This window comes from Alternaria ventricosa (assembly GCF_023758065.1).
Source record: "Alternaria ventricosa strain BMP 2768 chromosome Unknown scaffold_1, whole genome shotgun sequence".
In the NCBI taxonomy this organism is placed as follows: domain Eukaryota; kingdom Fungi; phylum Ascomycota; class Dothideomycetes; order Pleosporales; family Pleosporaceae; genus Alternaria; species Alternaria ventricosa.
The window spans coordinates 2,855,232-2,875,506 of NW_026055681.1; the positions used below are offsets into that span (position 1 = coordinate 2,855,232).

Sequence of the window (20,275 nt, forward strand, 5' to 3'; positions counted from 1 at the left end):
GCCGTATACTAAAGAAAGTCTTATCGCTGCTGTCGTGCATGTGCTTGTAGGATGTGGCCAAAGGACAGTGAGATAAATTCCAGAGTTACCAAGTCATTAGGGTTGTCCTCACCGATGATGAGAGTCTCCGTGGACGATTATACATATATGTGAAGAGGCTAGTGAGAGTCAGGGTACGCGGAATGTTAATATCATGCCGCGATATTTGTGGAGAAGTGACTTGGAAGGAAGCTCGCGTAACAGAAGTCGACATGGGGGCAAGAACATCGGACATACAAGCCGCCTCACGTGACGTGCCCGGGACTCGTGAACGGGCCGCTAGTTCATCTCAGTCAATGACCCCGAATATGAGGTTCGCTAAAACGGAGAGGATCTGGAGGATTGCGCAAGACATGTGTCTGACTGGTTGATCGGGTCTGGACAGGAAGATAGGCGAAGCCACGATGCGACTGCGCCGCATGCCGGTACGCGATCCAACCACTCATGTAGAAGCAGGCGTTGCTCGCTGCCCATTTACCCAATGGTGCTGCGTTATTCAATAATCGCGCAACGGGCGACGTTTCTCACTGCGTTGGTGGCAGCTGAGTAGTAGACAGAACCCATGTTCGTACTGCAACGTGATAAAAGGGCCGTTTCCGCGTCAGAAGGCGTCCTCGGAGCATCATCCGTCTCTCACCATTCGTGCGTACCATCTTGAGAACCATGGCAGAACCAATGAACAAACGCGTCGTTGTGGTAAGTCGCCGTATATGCCATGGCTGACATGAGGCTGATGATTCCAATAGGTTGGTGGCTCGATAGCTGGGCTCATGCATGCTGTGGCGCTCAAGTCTCATGGCCATAGTGTTGTGGTTCTTGAGATGCGAACTGAACAGCAGCTACAAGCCCGAGCTGCAGGCTTGAGCCTATGGTCAAACGCACAGAAAGTGTTCACAACATACCTACCTGATGTTGAGCTTGACGATATCGTTTTCCGCAACCCCGCATTTCCAATCCTTGACAAGGATGGTAAGGTCTTGGTTGAAGTGCCGTTCACGGAAGACGTGCGCACCTCGTGCTGGGCTGGCCTTCACGGTCTGCTATGGATGGCCTGCGAGAAAGACGTCGAAGGACATGGGCCTGTCAGCATGCGCTGTGGATACCAGGTATGCGGGCTGACTGAGCAAGCTGACCATCTCGTGGTGTCATACAAAGGCGAAGATGGCATCGAGGAACAGATGACGGCTGACATGGTCGTGGCGGCCGATGGTGCACGATCCCATCTTCGTAGCCTTGTCCTTCCTGATGTGAAGACCGATTACGTTGGCTATGTAGCGTGGCGATCACAATTTCCTGAAAAGGATGCGCCCGAGGAGCTACGTTGTGCGATAGAGGGCAAGATGCCTCTTTGCATGCTCGACGGAAGCTACATAGTGGTGTAAGTTGGACATGACGATGTCGACCAAGGCTAACATGTGGAAGCTATCTATCGCCTAGCACGATCGGAGACATGCGTCCTGGGAACCGTGGCATCGAATGGTGTTGGTATGATGCGTGCGACGCTTCGACGCCAGTCTTTGCGGATTACATGACCGACGTTAATGGTGTCCGACATAACGTCACTGTACCCGGGAATTTGTTGCGCCCAGATGTTTGGGAAGCTCAGCTTAAGCGAAGAGATCAGGTGTTGTCTCCATTGTGGAGGAAGATCTTCCACGAGTCGAACCCGCCGCTTCTCACAGCCGTTCGTTGTATGCGCCGTCCACATACCCATTCAATGGCATGTATATGCTGACTTATGCAACCATCCAGCGTTTGACAATACAAGAGCTTCGTTCTTCGGAGGCAAGCTACTGCTGGCCGGCGAGGCGTTCATTCAGCTTCGCCCACATCTTGGCGCAAGCTGCGATATCGCAGGGTTGTCGGCCATTACATTGCCGCGGGTTCTGAGTGGGGAGATGAGTCTGGAAGAATGGGAAAAGAAAGTGGCTCAGCACGCTATGGAGAAAGCGATCGGAAGCAGGGCCACTGGGATATTTGGCATGACGGGACAGTGGCCGGAAGGCTACACCGCAGAGTCTGCGGCGAAGTTCTCTGAGGAAGTGGCGGCTTGAAAGGGTGAAGCTTGCCGTGTGAAGGGATAGAGACAAGGGGGCATGATGACGTATGTGAGTTCGGAAGCTGCCCCGTCCCGGGGCCGGCGCTAGCGAACGGTCTAATCGAACCGAGTTAGGGGACTGCCCTCTCAACTGCGCAACGTCTCTCGCCATCGCACAATACTGATACAGTCACAGAGTGATTCGTAGCCAGCCTCAGTGATGCTAATCGAAGGTCTTTTTTCTGATTATCTGATGATAGCAGGACCTGCTAATGTGTGGGCACGTTGGCCTGGGAAAAGCTACACACCTAAGGGCCTACATCGACGTTAGGTTAACTACTTTGCATGTTTTTATGTTGATGTAGTCCGCAGACCTGTCTAGACCTTTCCTTGTGTAAGGTGCGGACGAACTTTGACGCGAGTCGGGCGTCGGTGTACTGTAAATGTGGATACGGAGTCCGCGCAACGCGCCTGAGTCCGGCATCATCAGCACCTTTACCGTACAACACGCGTCGAACGATCAACTTCTCGGAATCTGTGGAGCGACTTCATGCAACTTCTCTTGGCGAGGAACCTTGCAGGGTTCCTGTAAAGGTCCGAATATCTATTACGCCGACAGCATCAAGTCGACGAGCCTCGATGAACTCTTGACATACAGTAGGATGTACGAAGCGATGTACGAAGCGATGAACCATTTAAATCTTACTGAGTGTATAGATATTTTGCATCATCACTCTATCGTGGCTCAAAGCGAATTCTGCAAACATGGCCTCTCAACTCAAGGACGCGTGGGAAATATCCTTCCTTGGCGGACGCTCCAGCTTCGAGATTGGAACGGGTCTTGTCATCTTGGTTCTCATTTTGGGCTTGTCCCGTGCAATTTATCTGCTGTACTTTCATCCGCTAGCATCTTTTCCTGGGCCCTACAAGGCGGCCCTATCAACGTGGTGGCAGTACTCTTTGAGCAAGACTGGTAGAACGGAACAAATACTCGAGCGGTTGCATGAGAAATATGGTACGTCTGAGCATGAATTAGATGGCTACATACTGACAGCCTGAACAGACACTCACGCACTCAGGATCGGGCCAAATGAGCTACACATTACTGATCCCACACTCTATCATACGATCTACTCGCAGCGGTACATCTTTCTAAAACACAAGTACTTCTATGATGGTTTCAACGATCTATCCAATAGCTTCAACGAGGCAGACAAAGATGCGCACCGTGCGCGACGTAAGCTTCTCAACAACTTCTTCTCGAAAGCGTCAATCAGATCCATGGAGCAAATCTTGTTCTCCAAAGTCACCCTATTATGTGACAGACTATCGGATACCAAAGACAACGGTGCTATCAACTTCTACCACGCTTTCAGGTAGCACTCCCAACATTATCTGGGGTGAAGATTTCGCTAAACCGTTACAGATGCCTTACGGTTGATTTTATTACGCAAATCGCGTTTGGGGAGTCCTTCAATATGCTCACCGAAGCCGAAGACAACACGTTCGACGCACCGTTCATTAAGTGTTTTGATCTAGCATCTGAGCAGATCTGGAACATGCTGTACTTCCCCATTCTTCGGACGATTGCATTCAAATGCCCACCAAGTGTGACCGCCAGGCTCAGCACATCGGCCGCAAGGTTTCAGGGCTTCCTACGTAAGGTCGCGAAAACTGTGGTCAACTTCAGACATTTGAAGGCTTCCGGCAAGTCCTTGGACCGCGAGATTGTCTTCGATGCCATGCAACACCTCGACGATGCAACAGTCGAGTCAGAAGCCGCGAACATCTTGGTTGCAGGTTCTGATACAACGGCATTCACTCTCTCGACCGCTGTTCAGCATATGATGAAAGACCCTGCCATCTTTGTACAACTCAGAAAGGAACTGAGGGAAAGCGGCGTTGCGGCGACCCAAGATTTCACGCTCGTGAAACTTGAGCAACTTCCGTATCTGGTATGTATACTGATGAGATTGCAATACGAAGCTAACCCTGCTAGACTGCTTGTGTGAAAGAATCATTGCGCTATGCCATGCCCGTACCGGGACGACTTCCTCGAGTCGTACCACATGGAATTCAGCCTCTCGTGGTAGACGGAAAGATTGTCCCCGCTGGAACTGTCGTTGGCATACCCGCCTACAGCATGCATTTTGACGAGAGCATCTGGGGCGAAGACGCCAGGAAGTTCAACCCCGCTCGTTGGCAGACCGAAGACGCGAAAGAACTCGAGAAATATCTCGTGACCTTTTCCAAAGGCGCAAGGCAATGTCTCGGAATCAATCTAGCATATGCAGAGATTTATCTCACCTTGGCGATGCTCGTCAGCCGATTCCGCTTCGAACCGGATGCAACCATCACGGCATCTGATGTCCAACCCCTGGACCGTTTTGCCACTGAGTACGAAGGAACTGGGGTTCGCGCCATGGTTTATGAGGACTAACCGTGGTTCTTTGCGGCTCGCGCGTCAAACAGCTGCTTCGGGAACGCGTCGACATACTGGGTACGTTTGGCAGGAAGTAGAGACTGTGAATGGGGAAAGGTGACTGTGTTAGTAGAATGAGCGATTTAGCATATGCATTCTCAGCGATACTGCAAATGTAGGCGATGCAATCTGTGATCAGCTCCATCTCTATGTGAACGTATGTGAGGCTAGGGGGGGCGACCGACTTGCTTACCGTTTGACGTGCACACATGCCCGTCGCTGGGGTACTCAACACTGCCTACGCTGCGTTCATACTCAGTTTGCCTGGTGTTCTCAGCACAACGAGCTTGCGTGTGGTGGTCCGCCCAAGAGATGTTGAGCCCCTTGCAGAGATGGTGCGGGGTACTGTGGCGCATTGGGGATAGCGTCGGCACGTTCGAACCCGACACCCCGACACCTTCACTGCCATACAAGCTCGACTCCTCCTTCCAAACAAACCATGAAACCTCAATTGTTGGACATTCGAACACAGACTTTACGTCAACATCAGAAAGATTGGAGAGAGACGACTAAGCCAGCCGCAAGTGCGAGGGGACCTAGGTATTCGGGCTACCAACAACGGAAGCCGTGATTTCATATATGGGAGCGGGTCAGCCTATTGGAGAGGCATAGGTACCTAGGTAGTGTATCGCTATCCTACCCAGGTACGATGCTGCCCCAACATCGAGCCTGGGTAGCACCTATCGGGCTGTCTGGCTCTTGGAATTCCACTTGTCCTTCTGTTTCCAGTCCTTCGTATGCAAGCGCGACGCGCTCGTCGTCTCTGCCATTCATCTCGATTCTTATGATCTTTTCCACAATTTCCTCTTTCTTACACTCACGTTGCTTCGGTCAAAGTCATAAGCCTATATCATGCCCTCGTCTTACTCTGGGGACTTGAACCTCTCCGTTGTGTAAATTGGCCGCACGGTGAAAACCACCTGCGCACTTTCCCCGTGAGCACCTGAGCACGGACCAAGAACGCGCGCGCTCTTGCCAAAGCAACTTCTAGAGCTCGTACAATTTGAGAGCTTCTTCAATAATAAGTAATAGCATCATCATTGCTCTGGCGAACCGGAATCATAATAACAACTACGCATTAAATTTCACCACACCCCAGACCCAACAGGACCACCAAGATGCGTGCCAGTAAACAGCCTCTGAAGTGCGGCGCGTACTCGAACTGCTTATGAAACCAGAGCAGCAGTGTGAGGCCGACCAGAATGCACCACCGGAAAGGCATCCAGGCATGAATGACAACAGATACTCAGAGTACGACACGGTGGTTGACTCGGGTTGACGTATACAGGTGAACGAGACAAGGCTCGAATGTTCCCCGTGTTTGTCGTTAGCGACAGCTTAGTATTTTGTCAGCGATGTTGTGCTCTATCACCAGTAAGAGTATAGAGTATACATAGCAATGCAGCGAGTGCACTGGCTAGCAATTCCAAGTGGCAAGACTCGGCACACACACTGAATCGTACGTGAAGCAGAAGTGTCATTGTAGGTGCGAAGGCCAAGTTTACTGTAGTACCAAAAGTAAAGACGATACCAATGTATAGGAGAGCCAATTTGACCATGCTTGCGAAGACACCTGCATAAAAAGGCGCTACTAACTCGCCCGCCTCGAGCGTATCGCAAAGTGCTGGAGTGGGTGACTCTTTGTCAACTTTGAAGCTCTTCCTCGCTCCTTCCACGAGCGTATATGAGGGACCAGAGCCCGGTCGACGCCCCCGGTGTCGTCAGGTCTGCACTAGCGCGCTTGGCGCGCACGCAAAGACAAACCGACCTTTGGACCCATGAAGTTTCTGCACTGATCACGATACCGCCAAAAGTAAGGTATCCTTCAAAACGTCCATATTTCATACTAACAGCGCCGTAGAAATGGCGTACTCCGATCGAAGTCAACAAAACAACATCAACAACACAACAGCACCCCCCAGTACAAATGTTTTCACCTATGAAGACTTTCTGGAAGCTCTACTAGAGAACCACCCAGGAAACCCAAGCGCCCATCAGCCAAGGGCACCTCAGACCGCTGCGGCCTATGGGCCCACAATCAATCAGGCCCCAGTACATCAAACGCCGACAAATAGACGTAAGTCAGTGCCTGGTCGCAAACAGTCCATTACTGACTTCATGAAGAATTCCCTGGAGGCCAAGTCAAGAACGACCTTAATTTCGAAAGGGCTGTAGACTTCGTCTATCGGGTGGGGCTACAGCTAGAGGCCGCGGAACTAGATCCCTACGCCGATGTCCATCCAGTCGACGACGGCATTCGGAGATGGTTACACACGTATCCCCTGGTCTGGGACCTGTATGTGGCAAAGGATCTCGATCGCCGCATATGGCTTGCGGATGCCCGTCTCAAGCACCACGAAGCACAGCAGGCCGCCCGCGTCTCTAGGGCTTCAGATCGACTCACAGGCGGTGTCACCGATTCCAAATGGAATCCCAACAAGTCTTTACCGTCCCAGCAACCCCAGAACCAGCCGCAGATTGTGCACCCACAAGCAGTGCAGCCACGATACGGGAAGCCGCAATTCATGCAGGCACAATTCGACCAGCAACCCCAGCAGACATCCCAGCAGACAGGCCAGCGGCAACCCCAACGGCAGGCAAACCAGCAGCAACCCAAGCCCCCCCAGCAGTCCCCCCCGCTCACCCAAAAGCACTCCAATCCCGCTGGACAGCAGACCCAGAACCAAACCGTAGTGTGCAATACACCAGAGGAATTCTGGAGGTTCCTGGACACAATAGATGCCGACCGCCCCAGTGGTCAATGCCCGTTTCCCCCCAGACAGTCCACCTCGAGTGACAGGGATGGTATTGCGAGGGCTGGCATGTACTTTCATCTCTACGCTGATGAATGTCCTGATATCTTTTACGACCAGTCTGCGGCAAAGGAATCCAACTCCTGCCCGAACTGTGCCCAACCAGACTAGTGTAAGTAGGAGCACTCCATCTCCCAGGCGCTGATTGACTTTTGCGTCTGTCGACGCGGCTTCCACAAGGCCGACATCAAGAAGATTGTATATCACTACAACCGGGTCAAGCTCCCGACTTACTCAGCACTTATGATTCCTAGCGAGCCTCCAAACCGAGCGCCGACTCCGAAGCAGATGCGCCTCCAGTTCTCCCGCCAGTACCCAGCCCTTCCCAAGGATGGATCTGGTCAGCTTTGTCAAGGCCAAGCCCAGAATTGTCCGCCTCGAAAAGATAATGCTCCTACAGGATTTGGCAACTTCGAAGCGGACATGAAGAAGAGCGACGGCGAGTACCATGAACTTAAGAAGAATTCGGCGACTACCGAACCCCATGTCTTCAATGAGAAATACAAGCCAACAGGCGCCGCAAAGGCAAATGTTGTTCCAGATGTTACTCCGACTGCGGACGCAGCTCCTGCCTCCATGCAAACAGAAGAGGCCCCACCCTAGTCGCCACCAGCTACCTCATGAACGCAAGACGCTGAGGACAAGACCGACCAGCCCCTTCCTGTACAGAACACAGCAGCTGATATAGATGACGAGGATGCTGAGAATGGTGGGGCACAAGCCAATGACGTCCGAAGAGAAGATGTCAAAGTACAACAAGATCAAGACGACGAAGTCTCAGCGCCAGTGGAGGATAAGGAGATCCCGTGGGGCCCTCATGGACTGAACTGAGGAAGAGTTATAGACCTTCCTCTTTCGTTTCTTTGCTTCATGCTTTGAGTGGATCCATACACTCGTTGCTTGCTTTTCGATGAGCGATCATTGCGACGCGCGTCTGTATACATGTAACTCATAGCTCTATCCTGATTCGAAAGACGGGGTAGTTGACCTTACCTCGGCGTATCGTGCGATCATACAAGACGCGCGATACTTGCTGGGATAATGGCGCTGCTCTTTCTTATATAGCAAAATCGAGGTCTTCGGACATTGGCGAGTTTTATGCGTAAATGACCTTGAGTCGTCAAAGTCCCATGTGAGGGAACCACGAGTCCGATGTCGATTCGTAGTCAAGCTATGAGTTTACCTGGCGGCCTCGTACGCTATATGTCATGACTTACTTCCCTGGCATTGTCGAACCATAGTCGGATGGTTAAGGGAAGTCGTTCAAGGTGACTACACCCGCGCGTGGTTGCTCCATGTATGAATGTCATATATTGATACATCGTCGTGTGGTCTCGATAAAGAGCGATATTGAAATGACGAACCAAGCGGTCTGGACAGGGGCTAATTCCACGCAGCTCCTACGGGTACCTGATCGCACTGACGTCTGTCTGCTGCTCTGTCTTGCTGACTATGAGTCGACGCCCGCAGTCACCTTTTTCGACGTCCAAAAAGAGTGAAAGAGCGCTCTATCAAAAACCATGACGCGGTGAAAGGGCGCGCTCGCTAACGCAGACCTTTCCGCACGGTGCAAAAGCTTTTGACTCTCAACGATAGCGCACCAGTGTCGTCTCGCCACAAGTCTCTCGCGCAACTTCCATACGCTGCAAGGCGCCTTGCTTCCGACCCGTTCATTGAACAGTCTACACAGCCCGCTACCAGGATGTCGTTCCATCTTTTGAGCCAGGCGATGCATGCGAAAAAGCCACCCGCCGCCCGTTCTACCACCGGGTACGGCTCATACGACAAGTACACCTGTAAGTAGCTCCGCAGTCTATAGCATGTAGCCCCCATGCGTTGCCTCTGCGCCGACGGCTTGAGCCGCTGCTAATGCCTTACCCCCACCTGGTACCCGTTCCGGACTGACGAAGTTTGATAGATCGTTTGCCTTCGACCGAGGAGTTAGCGAACTCGACCATTGTCCTGGAGATCAATCGCGGCCCGAATGGATGGGAGAGAAAGCGCATCGAACCCGTCAACGTCTTGTCCCGTCCAATCGAGGATTACCTCCCCCCGCCGGGCTGCTATTACGACATGATGCAGATTGACAAAGTGTTCGGCAACAACCTCATGAAGAAGCGTAACAAGTGCATGTCCTGCTGGAAGCCGAAGCACGTCGACAGCCCCCGCGAATGCGATCAGGAGTGCGCGATATGCCAGACCGGGGATCATGTCGGAGATGGATGTCACGCCCTGTACATGCCAATGGTACTTTGGGAGTTACTTGGATACAGGCCTCCGCATGGCGATCAGGTCCGTCCAGAGGCTGCTGAGCAGGTGTACCTCGTCCTCGCTGGCATCATCATGCCCCAGGAGAACAAGACCTGGCCCATCCGTCCGAATATGGATCATCCGCTGGTGCGCGAATTCTACGAGGGTCGCGACTATCCGGAACCACTACTCAAGAAGGCCATCATTGGGGCGAGGACACCTAAGACGAGTGACAGCCGAGTGAAGCTGATCACAACACCCGCAGCGACCGTCAACGAGACGGAAGCAGCGCCCGTCCTGGCAACTGCCTTACCGACTACAGGTGCTGCATCGGTCGAGTTCCCACCTCCGAACATCGCGAAGCCGTATACAGCGGCCAAAGGCAGCATCGAACAAGAGCAGGAAGAGGAGCCCAGGGCTCTACAAGAGGTTGTGGAGGATGAGAGTGTGGCGGATGAACAGGTGTTGCCGCCGACAACGGTTGAGCAACTTCGTGAAGTGATCGCGGAGAAGGATGCGAAGCTGGTAGAGCAGGGCAAAGAGCTTGAAGAGGCGAAGAACCGGATTCGTGAATTGGAGAAGGTGGTAGCGAACGTTCGGTCTAGTATTGCGAACGAATCGAATAAGCGCGCTAGGTGTTGATGCATACCTCGGGTGGCGCGAGTACGAGAGTGAAGTAAAACGGAGGTTTGAAGTATACAGTGGTAAATACGGGCGTTGGCGTCAATAGCAGTAGAGACATGTAGGCGGAAAGACAGCACGTAATGTCACGAAACGCATCCTCTACACAGATGAATAACTCCAGGCATACGTGAAAAGGTGAGCGAGAACAGTGAAAACACATTGAAGTATAGCTCGCTGTGGTTGGCAAAAGGAAAAGGAAGGAGCAAAAAGAGCAAAGAAGGGCAAAAAAGAGCAAAAATCGAAGTACTCACAATTGAACGTTCGGTAGTGGTCACCCACCAAGCTAATAGCCCACGAGGTCGCTGCTGCGATGCCGTTCTACGGGCTTCCCGGGAGCGCCTCTTCTTGTTTTCTCGATGACAATTAGTAGAATCCATACCATTATAACCGCACCGCTGCCGTTGCCCCACCTTGAAGAAAATACTGTGACTACGCGACTCACTGTGACATTTCAGTAAGCGCCCTGATGTATGGATTGTCTGCGCCCAAGTACGGCAGTGAAAGGTGACGATGCGCAAGATTTGAGGGAGAAGGGTGATGAAGACGTGTCGTCGGAACATCGGGAAGATGGCAACCTTAATCTGAGTGCGCCTAGTCCCTTCCAGGGCATGGCGTCGGCACTTCCGACCCCGAAACTTCGATGACACGCAGATTTGAGATCATCCGTCAAGCAAGCTGGAACGACTACTTCCTATGAAGGATCATTACCATCAGCCGAATGCGACACTGCGCAGTGGCTCAGTTGATCCTCAACACCACTTTGCGTGTAGGAAGAGTCCCGGAACGACGTGCGCGATCAGACCTCTCCACGACAGCACTTCCATCACTGGAATCTTTAGTCAAAACCGAAAGAGCTTCGAGACAGCAACGTGCGCCGCTTAAATGTCAATACCATTTATCCAGACCGAACTGAACACGCGCTATGCAGCCAGCGGGAAGAGATAGGGAAAGATGCAAACGCATATCGTTTTCCAATCCATTCGCGCCCGTGAAATGCGTAGAGTACAAAGTCGGTGGTTTACGGTGAGTCTCATGTACTGACTATGTTGACAACACGTATTTCACAGCTGTTTGTGAACAATGTCACTCATCACAGCGTCCACTTGGTATACAATCGCTCCAGTATGCCAGTTGTACTCACTACATCCGAGCGCGACCTCAGTTCCATCCCGACATGTTTAACAGACTCCTTCAAAAGATGATGTCAAATCCTCAAACCCGTGCGCTGGAAGATTCGACCCCAGTTCCAGCCGCGCATCCAGACTCATCACCGTTTGAGGAGCTTGCGGTGTCGCTAAAAGTAGACACGAGTAGCTCGAACGATGCGAAGCAAGTTGATTGGTGGCGCGTCAGCCAAAAGTTCGAGAGGCTGGTTGTAAAAGGCGCCAAGCTATCTAAACTGATCATCGCAGCACCATCAGAATCGACTGAAAGTGTTTTCACAGCTGTGCAAGATCTCCAAAAATGGGGGTACGAAGAGGACGAGTTTACGTACCCAGATACCGCAAAGGAATGGTTCGGCGACATTCTGGAGCTCATTGGACTAAATGGGGGGTTTGATGAGAATGAAGGACCCAATTTGTGCGTCGGCCACCAACGCGAGGACCCGAAAGCGGTGGGTGGTCAAGGCTGTGCAGCAACGGAAGCGTTGTTTTGCCAAGTCATCAACCCCTCGGATGGAATTATAGTGGCGTATGACAACTACACAGCCCGAGCCATGGTTGAAGAGTGCGCACGATGCTACTCAGTTATCCCGAAATTGAAACACTGGTCGGATGTAGCATATCTCCAATGGCTGTCGAAAGCCAACGAGAAGTCAAACCTACGTTACGTACTTCGACACAACGTCCTCAACGATGTCACGCGCTTTGGTGTTACCTATCTAACGTTACAGGGCAGACTTGTTGTAAAAGAATGGCCAGGGACAACATACAGCGCAGGCTCAGTGGAGTTCAATGCATTATTAGGCTCACCGAATGGTTCCGGGGTCGCTTACCTCCTCATACAGCATAGGAAGGGACTAGGTCACAAGACTGTCAATAAGGTTACTGTCTTCAAGGAAAAGTGGGATGTCATGTTGCTGTTCCACATCACAGATGTTGGCGGTGACGATGCCGAACGCGTGTGAAGATCGGAATGATATACTTGTGTGGCGCTGGCAGGCATCGTGTACGACTCATGGGTTAGATAGTACGATGCGAACGAAGACACGGGAAGAAGGAAGAGAATGCACGAGGTGTGGTACTGCTACTGGTGTACTTTACATGCTGTGATGATCTTCACCATTCTAGTCGTACACCCTCACCTCTTCCCCCCATCAACTAATGCGTCTACGATCAAGCTATGCGAGCACAGCAGATCGAATTGACACTGAAGTAGAGCGCTAGACCGGTTGGCATCAGGCAACGGCTGTGTCAACAAGTGACAAAGCGCGAGACCGATACGTACTAGGCAATCGCTCTATGGTTGGGTGCATCGCATGATCAGGGCACCTATCAGATCTCAAAAGCGATCAAGACAGCACCAGATCGCACGATGACGACTTTCACACGCCCAAAGATCACAGCGGAGTGCAAAGATCTTTCGGGCATGGAGTGAGCTACGCCTGCTGCGAAAGTAGAACTTCAGAGCAACGACTGCGCAAGAAGCGGGTGGCATGGAAGGCGCTGGAGGCCGCTACCCGAAGCTACCAGGACGGACAAGTTCTTCCGCCTGGTTAGAAAGGCTTTGAGGTCCGGCGCCTCGGCGCGAGGAGGTTGCATGTCCTGTGTCGGCAAGTGCGGCGTTCGGCAAGCAAAAAGTGCTTGGGTGCGCTGCTTGCCAGCCAGGCATCGCGTATCGTAGGAGAAAGAGCTCTGCGCTGCATCCTTGATATTGTTGCTGTAATGTATCCCCCAACGCTCTATCAGTCGCTCAGTCTCTCGAAGAGAGCGTGAGAGTCGCGGACGGGGAACAGATACGGATATGTGTATTTAATCACAGCTGGCGCCTCGAGATACTGTAGACGGTCGATGATGGTGTTCATGCGGCACCAAACGTCAACGTCATCAGCCGGCGTCGTAGTCGATTCCCAGTTGGCGAGCATGGTACGAGCTCGATGGAGATTGAGGCGACCGCTAGTGATGAGGAAGCTCAGCTCGTCCCACAGGATCTCGTGCTTCCAGCGACAGGCCCGACCAAGCGGACAAGCATAAGTTAGGCGGAAGGTGATGTCGCATAAGCCCAGGTCGCAGGTGTGATCGCAAAGGTAGAGCCAGGGCGACAGTCTGCCGTGAAGTGATACGCCTTCTTTTGTGACACCGTAGTCATGCTCCGGCTTCCGTGGGGGAAGGCTTGTGCGCCATGGAGGCTGCTCTAGCGATATAATTCTACTAGTGCCCTTTGCTCGTGTCTTACCCTCGATATATGACGCCGAATGAAGAGTCTCAAGCATCTTGATATCACTCTCCGGCTGCGCGTTTGCTGTGGTCTCGGTGGAGAGGGGATGCTGGACGTCGACGGGTACCGATGAAATGTCGCTTTCCGCTACAGAGGGACCCTTCGCGATGACAGCGTGATTGTAGCACTTGCCGTCGTGTGCGTACAAGCGGATGTGCTTGTCTTTGGCACATTTGCTGTCCATGTCATCATTTTCGAACGGGTCGTGGTCGGGATTATATGCGGTGTCCATTAAAGGTTCTGAAATCGGTAAACTCTCAGTGTTCTCTCCAAGGCGGCTTTTGGGGTGAGTCTCATACCTGGGTTTCCAAAGTGATTAGGATGTCGTTTTTGGTTGTTGATGTTTGATTCGCGGTCGCACTCCGCGTTTCTGATGCTGCTTCGTTGTTTGCGGTTTTTTCGTTTAAGAAACTTCTCGTATTTAGTTTTGTTCGCCATTGTATCTTATTTTCTTGTGTGTGTGAAAAGGATAAGAGGAAGCCCCAAGTGTATTTACTTACTGTGCGAGAGCCGTGCGCTTAGCGTGGCGCGTCACTATACCTATTTAGACTATCTCATGTTAGACTTTATATTTAATATACTAGCACTAGACAAACTAGATAAACTAGATAATTAACTAAACAACCTATTACTTATAATAGCTACTTAGCTATCTTTACTATATCTTTTTACTCTTTTTATTTATACTAATATTAGATAAAGATTTTATATTTAGCTAAAATAGCTAGTACTTACGTATATTATACTTTATTATTAAATATAGTATCTAAAATAGCTTACTTATAAAGTATTAGCTAAAAGCCTAGTAGCTAAAGTTAATAAACTAGATCTAATACTACTACTTTTTTAGTAATTAGAAAGTTTTAAGCTACTAAGTTATTATTTATAAGATATTAGCTATATATACTATATTTATATTCTTAGTATATATAATATACTTTAGATTTTCTTAAAAAAGAGAGAGTACTTTTTAGTATTTTAGGTTCTTATATAATATAATAGTATAGTAGTAAAATTTTTAAAAAAAAAAAATTTAAAGATAATAATTATTAAATAATAGAGTTAGTTAAATACTAAATATATAATATTAGACTATAATTAGGTATATTATTCTAAAAAGACTAGAGATAAATTACTACTAAGCTATAGTAGTAGTTCTAAGGTATTTATACCTAAGGCTAAGTTAGCCTAAACTTTTATAGGCTAGAATCTAATATTTTTTTTTTTTTTAAAGTAGATTACTTTTAATCTAGTCTAAGAAATAAGTAATAAGTAGAAGAGAGTAGCTATAGCTTAAGATAGTCTATTCTAGTCTATAATAGTCTATACTAGGTAGAAGTAGGTATAATATACTTATAGGTAATAGAAACGCTAGTAAGAAAATTCTAGTAGATATAGAAAATTATAAGATTATATATAGACGCGCACTTAGCTACTACTTATACTAGTAGCGCTAGCGTTAGCTTATACGCCTAGAATATTTTTAGCTAGTTAGATCTTTTTTTTCTATTCTCTTATTTTATAATACTCTAAGTTTATAAGTATTACTCTATTTAAGGCTAAAACCTAAAAATAATTAGTTAGCTTAAAATACTTTATTCTAGCCTCTTTAAAAGTAGAATAGAGTATTTTAGACTAAATTAGAGAGTTTTAGCGTAACTTATACTAAAATAATACTAACTAGACTATAAAAAGTAACCTATACCTATTAACGCCTACTTTATACCTCTACGCTATCTATTTACTTATATTTACTTTATATACTTTACACTAGCTTCTAATAGTCTAATCTAAGCTATTCTATACTAATCTTTACTATATTAGATAATAACTATATTTATATATCTAACTACTATATAAAAAAGCTTTTAAAAATAAGCTTTACCTCTTATACTAGCTATATTACCTCTTAGTTAAAGAATAGTAACTATACCTTTAGTACTATTAGCTACTACTTCTCTATACTTATAGATAATAATACTTATAATATTTTTAGTAGTATAATTAAGAATATTACTATCTTAGAGAATAGCTCTACTATCTAGACTTTTTAGTATAGATAGTACTAAACTTATAGTTATAAGTACTTCTTTATAAGTCTTTCTTCTACTCTCTTCTACTTTATTATAGCTTTTATTAGCTCTCTTTACTCTATTTTAAGTATAAAGGTAGTAAATAGCTCTATAATAGATAGACTTAGTGTATTTTAGCTCTTTTTAGGCTATTTTAGACTATTACTAACTAGAAGTAGCTCTCTAAGAGACTTCTAGACTATAATAAGATATACTAGATTCTAAAGTAGATAGAAACTAGAAAGAAGTCTACTACTACTACTAATAATTTCTCTCTTTCTATTAGCTCTATTAAAGATCTACTTAATAATAGTAAGACTATCTAAGCTATAGCTATTACTACTATTATTTTACCTTCTTTAGTTAACTTTACTAATACTACGCGTAAGAATTTATAGTATACTTTAGTGTATTAGTGCTATTAAGTTAGAAAGTATATTTAGAAGTATATTTAAGCCTATTCTAGTTTCTTTTAGCTTACTTTAGTTCTTTATAACTTTATCTAACTCTTTTAGACTTAGTAGAGTATTTATAGTATCTAAGTAGCTTATTTTAGTCTAATATAGCCTATTCTAGGCTATTTTAACTAATAATAGTAGGTATTACTTTCTTTTATAGAATAAAATATAGTTTTATATAAATGCGCTTTATTTACTTAAAACTTCTAAGTCTAGTACTTAACTTAATAAGAAGTTTAAGTTAAGTAAGAAGTAAAATATATTCTTTAAGAGTATTAATACTATATTTACTAAGCGCGCTCTAGAAGTTAAGTAGAAGTTAGAGAAAAGTATTTCTTCTAAGTAAGCTATAAGTAACTCTAATATACTCTAATATACTCTAATATACTCTAATATACTCTAATATACTCTAATATACTCTAATATACTCTAATAGACTCTAATAGACTTTATTATAAGCTATTCTAGTTCTTAGTTAGCTATTATTAGCTTCTTTAGTACTCTTTACTCTACTTTACCTTATTATAGCTTATACTAACTTATTTAGTAGTATTCTAGCTAGAAGCCTACTACTATATTTATTAGAGGTACTATTATAACTCTTAACTTTAAGATCTCTAGCCTAGAGTAGTAGCACGTAAGAGTAGCTAAGAACTCTAAGAACTTTAGAAATATTAAGCTTAGTTTTACTTCTAAGATTAATAAGAAGAAAAAGAAAATTAAGAATTTTTAGGCTAGTATTATCTAGATACCTCTAGTATAGCCTTTAGTACTCTCTTTTAGGCTCTTTTAGCCTTTTCTAGAGTAGTATAGAGTTTACTAGTATATATAAGTAAGAATTAGTTTAGAATAAGTAGTACTAGCCTACTTTAGCCTATTATAAGCTATTATAGTATAGTTAGAAGCTCTTAAGTAATATCTAGATAGAAATTTCTCTATAAATATAAAAGTCTCTTATAATAGTTAAAGTTATTTATCTATATAAATTTACTTAAAGTATAATATTTTATTCTTTAAAACTAATTATAAGACTTAAAGAACTATTAACTCTACGCTAGAAAGAGTTAGAGTAAAATAGCCTATACTAGACTTTTTTAGACTATTAGAGGCTATTCTAGTTTAAAACACTATTAAATACTCTAAAAAACTCTATATAGAGAAAAAAAAAGGTAAAGATATACTCTAGTTTATACTAGAATAGCTTATTATAGCTTAACTTAACTTATCTTCTTTTCTTATAAAGCTATCTATAGTATTACTTCTTAGGCTATATTATAGACTAGCCTTAGAGTTAGAATATACTAAGTATTAATAGAATATTATAAGGCTTAGAACTTAAGAGGCTACGTACAGAATCTAGAGATTTGTGTAGTAAGTCTAGACCTTACCTATATCTTCTTTATTCTAGTCTAGGCTTAGGCAAAGCCTAAGACTATTATATACCTCTAAACTTACTTCTACTATATTAGTCTAGAGAGTAGTATAGCGTTATAGAGAATACTTCTATATTAAGATTATAAGCCTAATAAGTAACGCGTAAAAGTAGGTTTGCGTATATAGAGTTTTTAAACTACGTAAAAATTTTTACTTATATAACCTCTACTACGCTTATATATAGAGTTATAATAACTCTAAACTATATCTAGACTAGAGTTATATTATAATTTTTTATAATTATAATATAGCTCTATCTAAGGCCTTACTTACGCTCTAACGTAACTTACTTTTATCTTTACCTACTTTAAATTCTTTACTTTATAACCTCTGCGCTAGCTTCTTTTAAAAACCTACTAATTCTAGACTACGTCTATATCTTTTGCTATATAGTTCTATATTATCTTAGCCTAGTTAGTAGCTTTAGTGCTACTTACCTCTACTAGTTTCTTAGACGCGCGTAATAGTAACACTAGTGTTACTACTACTAGCGCCTTTAGTAGCTAAGATCTAAGAAAGCTAACTAGTCTATCTAGACATAGCTTCTTCTATAATACTAAGGTAAGAACTCTAATTAGGTCTAGACTATACTCTAACTAATATATAATAGAATAAGTGTTACTATATAGACTAGTTTAAGGTAGAGAGAGATTCTAATAATTTAAAGTTTACTAAGTCTAACGCTAAGAAGCTTCTATATCTACTATATATTACGCTACTTATAAAGTTTAGAGAGTATAAGTATAAGCTTAGTTCTAGTTTATTTTATTTAGGTTCTTGTAAGAGTCTAGACTATAAGCTAACTTCTTTTAGATTTATCTTATTTATTCTATAGCTACTATAAGGTAAGATATATAAAGTATACTCTAGAGTTTTTTATTAACTCTAAACTACGCTACGCCTTCTATAACTAGAACTACTATATTTAGTTATACGCCTAGCGCAGAAACGCCTATATTATAGATTTAAAGACTTATAGTACTATATAGCCTATATTAGAAACTATACTTAAGTTTACTCTACGCTTTTACGTTCTCTATTATTACTTTAAATAAACTCTTACTATAGCTAAGTAAGGCTTTAGTCTAGCTATATCTTATAAGCTCTCTACGTAGTAAAAGTATAAGGCCTTACGTTCTACTAATAACTAGCTCTTTCTCTTTAACTTTTTCTAGAGAAGTATAAATATTTCTATAGCGTTTAGTTATAGCTTTAATAAACTTAATAACCTAGTATAATTTATTAGTAGCGCTCTAAACGTTATTAGTAGTTAGTTTTATTAGTAGAAGAATATATTTAGTTAGATTATAGTATAGGTTCTAACTTTCTCTATACTATCTATATACTAACTCTTATTAGAACTAACTCTAGCCTACTACACTCTTATAGCACTATTACTAAATTAATTACCTACCTCTAACTAGCTCTAGGTTTTAACGTAAGGCGCGCTAAATTAATAATTAGGCTAAGAATAAATATAATTTAGATAATAAGAAGTATAAAGTTACTACGCGCTATACTTACTACTACTTTAACTTCTCTTATAACTACTCTTAAACTACTAAAGATACTAATTACTAAAGCTACTATTACGTTAATATCTAACTTAGTACTATACTCTTTCTAAACCTTTATATATAAGCTCTTTCTACTATACGTAAGTAGCGTAGTACTTCTAGGCGCTATACCTCTACACTTATCTCTACGTAAAATTCTCTAGCGCTTTACGTAGAAATAGTCTACTATACCTCTAAAGTTTATAATACTATTAAAAAAGTTTAGAAGAAGCTAATAAAGAATATAGCTAAGTAGCTTAGTAGGTCTAGATTAGCTCTAGACTATACCTTAACTACTAACTCTTCTACTTCTAACTACTCTTAGCGCGCTATTATAATCTCTTTCTATAAGAATATATCTAAGTCTAATATAAGTAAGAATAGTAATATCTTTCTCTTCTAAATCTCTTCTAACTTACCTTTCTCTAAGAATAATACTCTACTTAATAATAGCCTACTACCTTTATACTATAACTATAATAGATACTATTATAATAAGAAGAGTAAGCTAATTTTAGAGCTACCTTAAAACTAGATAGTTACTAATAGTAATTATCTAGAGCTATCTTAGCTCTAGAAAAAGCTACTTCTTTCTAAGAAGAATCTACCTCTATATAAAAAGAATCTATAGCTATAGCTAGAGTAGAAGCTTTTAGAGATTAAAAAGAAACTTTTTAAGTCTAAGAATAAGTTTATAATAAGTAGTAGTAACCTAGACGCGTAAATCTATTATAAGATAGAGAAGAACTAAGTAGATTAAGTACTTCTCTAGTTTAGGTCTATAGAGTACCTATAGAGCCTACTATTCTTAAGATTTATAGTGCGCACTAGATAGTATAGACTTAAGGCTATTAAATTAACTTCTTTTTTTATTATACTATACTAGTCTATTATAAAAACACGTATCTCTATATTTAGCTTTAAAATAATCTAGAGCTTTAGTTTCTAATAGCTCTAGTAGGTTAATTTATATTAGCGTAATATAGCTAGCCTATTTTACTAAGGCCTTTC

At 44.3% G+C, this 20,275-nt stretch overlaps 6 protein-coding genes across 6 annotated transcripts; 5 read left to right on the forward strand and 1 right to left on the reverse strand.

The window, feature by feature from the left end:
- Positions 1–809: 809 nt before the first annotated feature.
- J4E93_000986 (uncharacterized protein) lies at positions 810–2,093 on the forward strand (the record flags this gene model as incomplete). The annotated part of the gene is made up of 2 exons (XM_049338942.1): positions 810–1,417; positions 1,808–2,093. The coding sequence occupies 2 exons, from the start codon at positions 810–812 to the stop codon at positions 2,091–2,093; spliced, it is 894 nt and encodes a 297-aa protein (XP_049204827.1).
- A 1,462-nt stretch (positions 2,094–3,555) lies between these two features.
- Positions 3,556–4,517, forward strand: J4E93_000987 (uncharacterized protein; the record flags this gene model as incomplete). Its single annotated transcript, XM_049338943.1, has 2 exons — positions 3,556–4,032; positions 4,077–4,517. The coding sequence occupies 2 exons, from the start codon at positions 3,556–3,558 to the stop codon at positions 4,515–4,517; spliced, it is 918 nt and encodes a 305-aa protein (XP_049204828.1).
- Positions 4,518–6,422: 1,905 nt separating this feature from the next.
- J4E93_000988 (uncharacterized protein) lies at positions 6,423–7,975 on the forward strand (the record flags this gene model as incomplete). Its single annotated transcript, XM_049338944.1, has 3 exons — positions 6,423–6,636; positions 6,684–7,249; positions 7,493–7,975. The coding sequence occupies 3 exons, from the start codon at positions 6,423–6,425 to the stop codon at positions 7,973–7,975; spliced, it is 1,263 nt and encodes a 420-aa protein (XP_049204829.1).
- Positions 7,976–9,074: 1,099 nt separating this feature from the next.
- On the forward strand, positions 9,075–10,264 carry J4E93_000989 (uncharacterized protein; the record flags this gene model as incomplete). The annotated part of the gene is made up of 2 exons (XM_049338945.1): positions 9,075–9,168; positions 9,291–10,264. The coding sequence occupies 2 exons, from the start codon at positions 9,075–9,077 to the stop codon at positions 10,262–10,264; spliced, it is 1,068 nt and encodes a 355-aa protein (XP_049204830.1).
- A 1,216-nt stretch (positions 10,265–11,480) lies between these two features.
- On the forward strand, positions 11,481–12,434 carry J4E93_000990 (uncharacterized protein; the record flags this gene model as incomplete). The annotated part of the gene is made up of 1 exon (XM_049338946.1): positions 11,481–12,434. The coding sequence occupies one exon, from the start codon at positions 11,481–11,483 to the stop codon at positions 12,432–12,434; it is 954 nt and encodes a 317-aa protein (XP_049204831.1).
- Positions 12,435–13,211: 777 nt separating this feature from the next.
- On the reverse strand, positions 13,212–13,976 carry J4E93_000991 (uncharacterized protein; the record flags this gene model as incomplete). The annotated part of the gene is made up of 1 exon (XM_049338947.1): positions 13,212–13,976. The coding sequence occupies one exon, from the start codon at positions 13,974–13,976 to the stop codon at positions 13,212–13,214; it is 765 nt and encodes a 254-aa protein (XP_049204832.1).
- Positions 13,977–20,275: the final 6,299 nt, after the last annotated feature.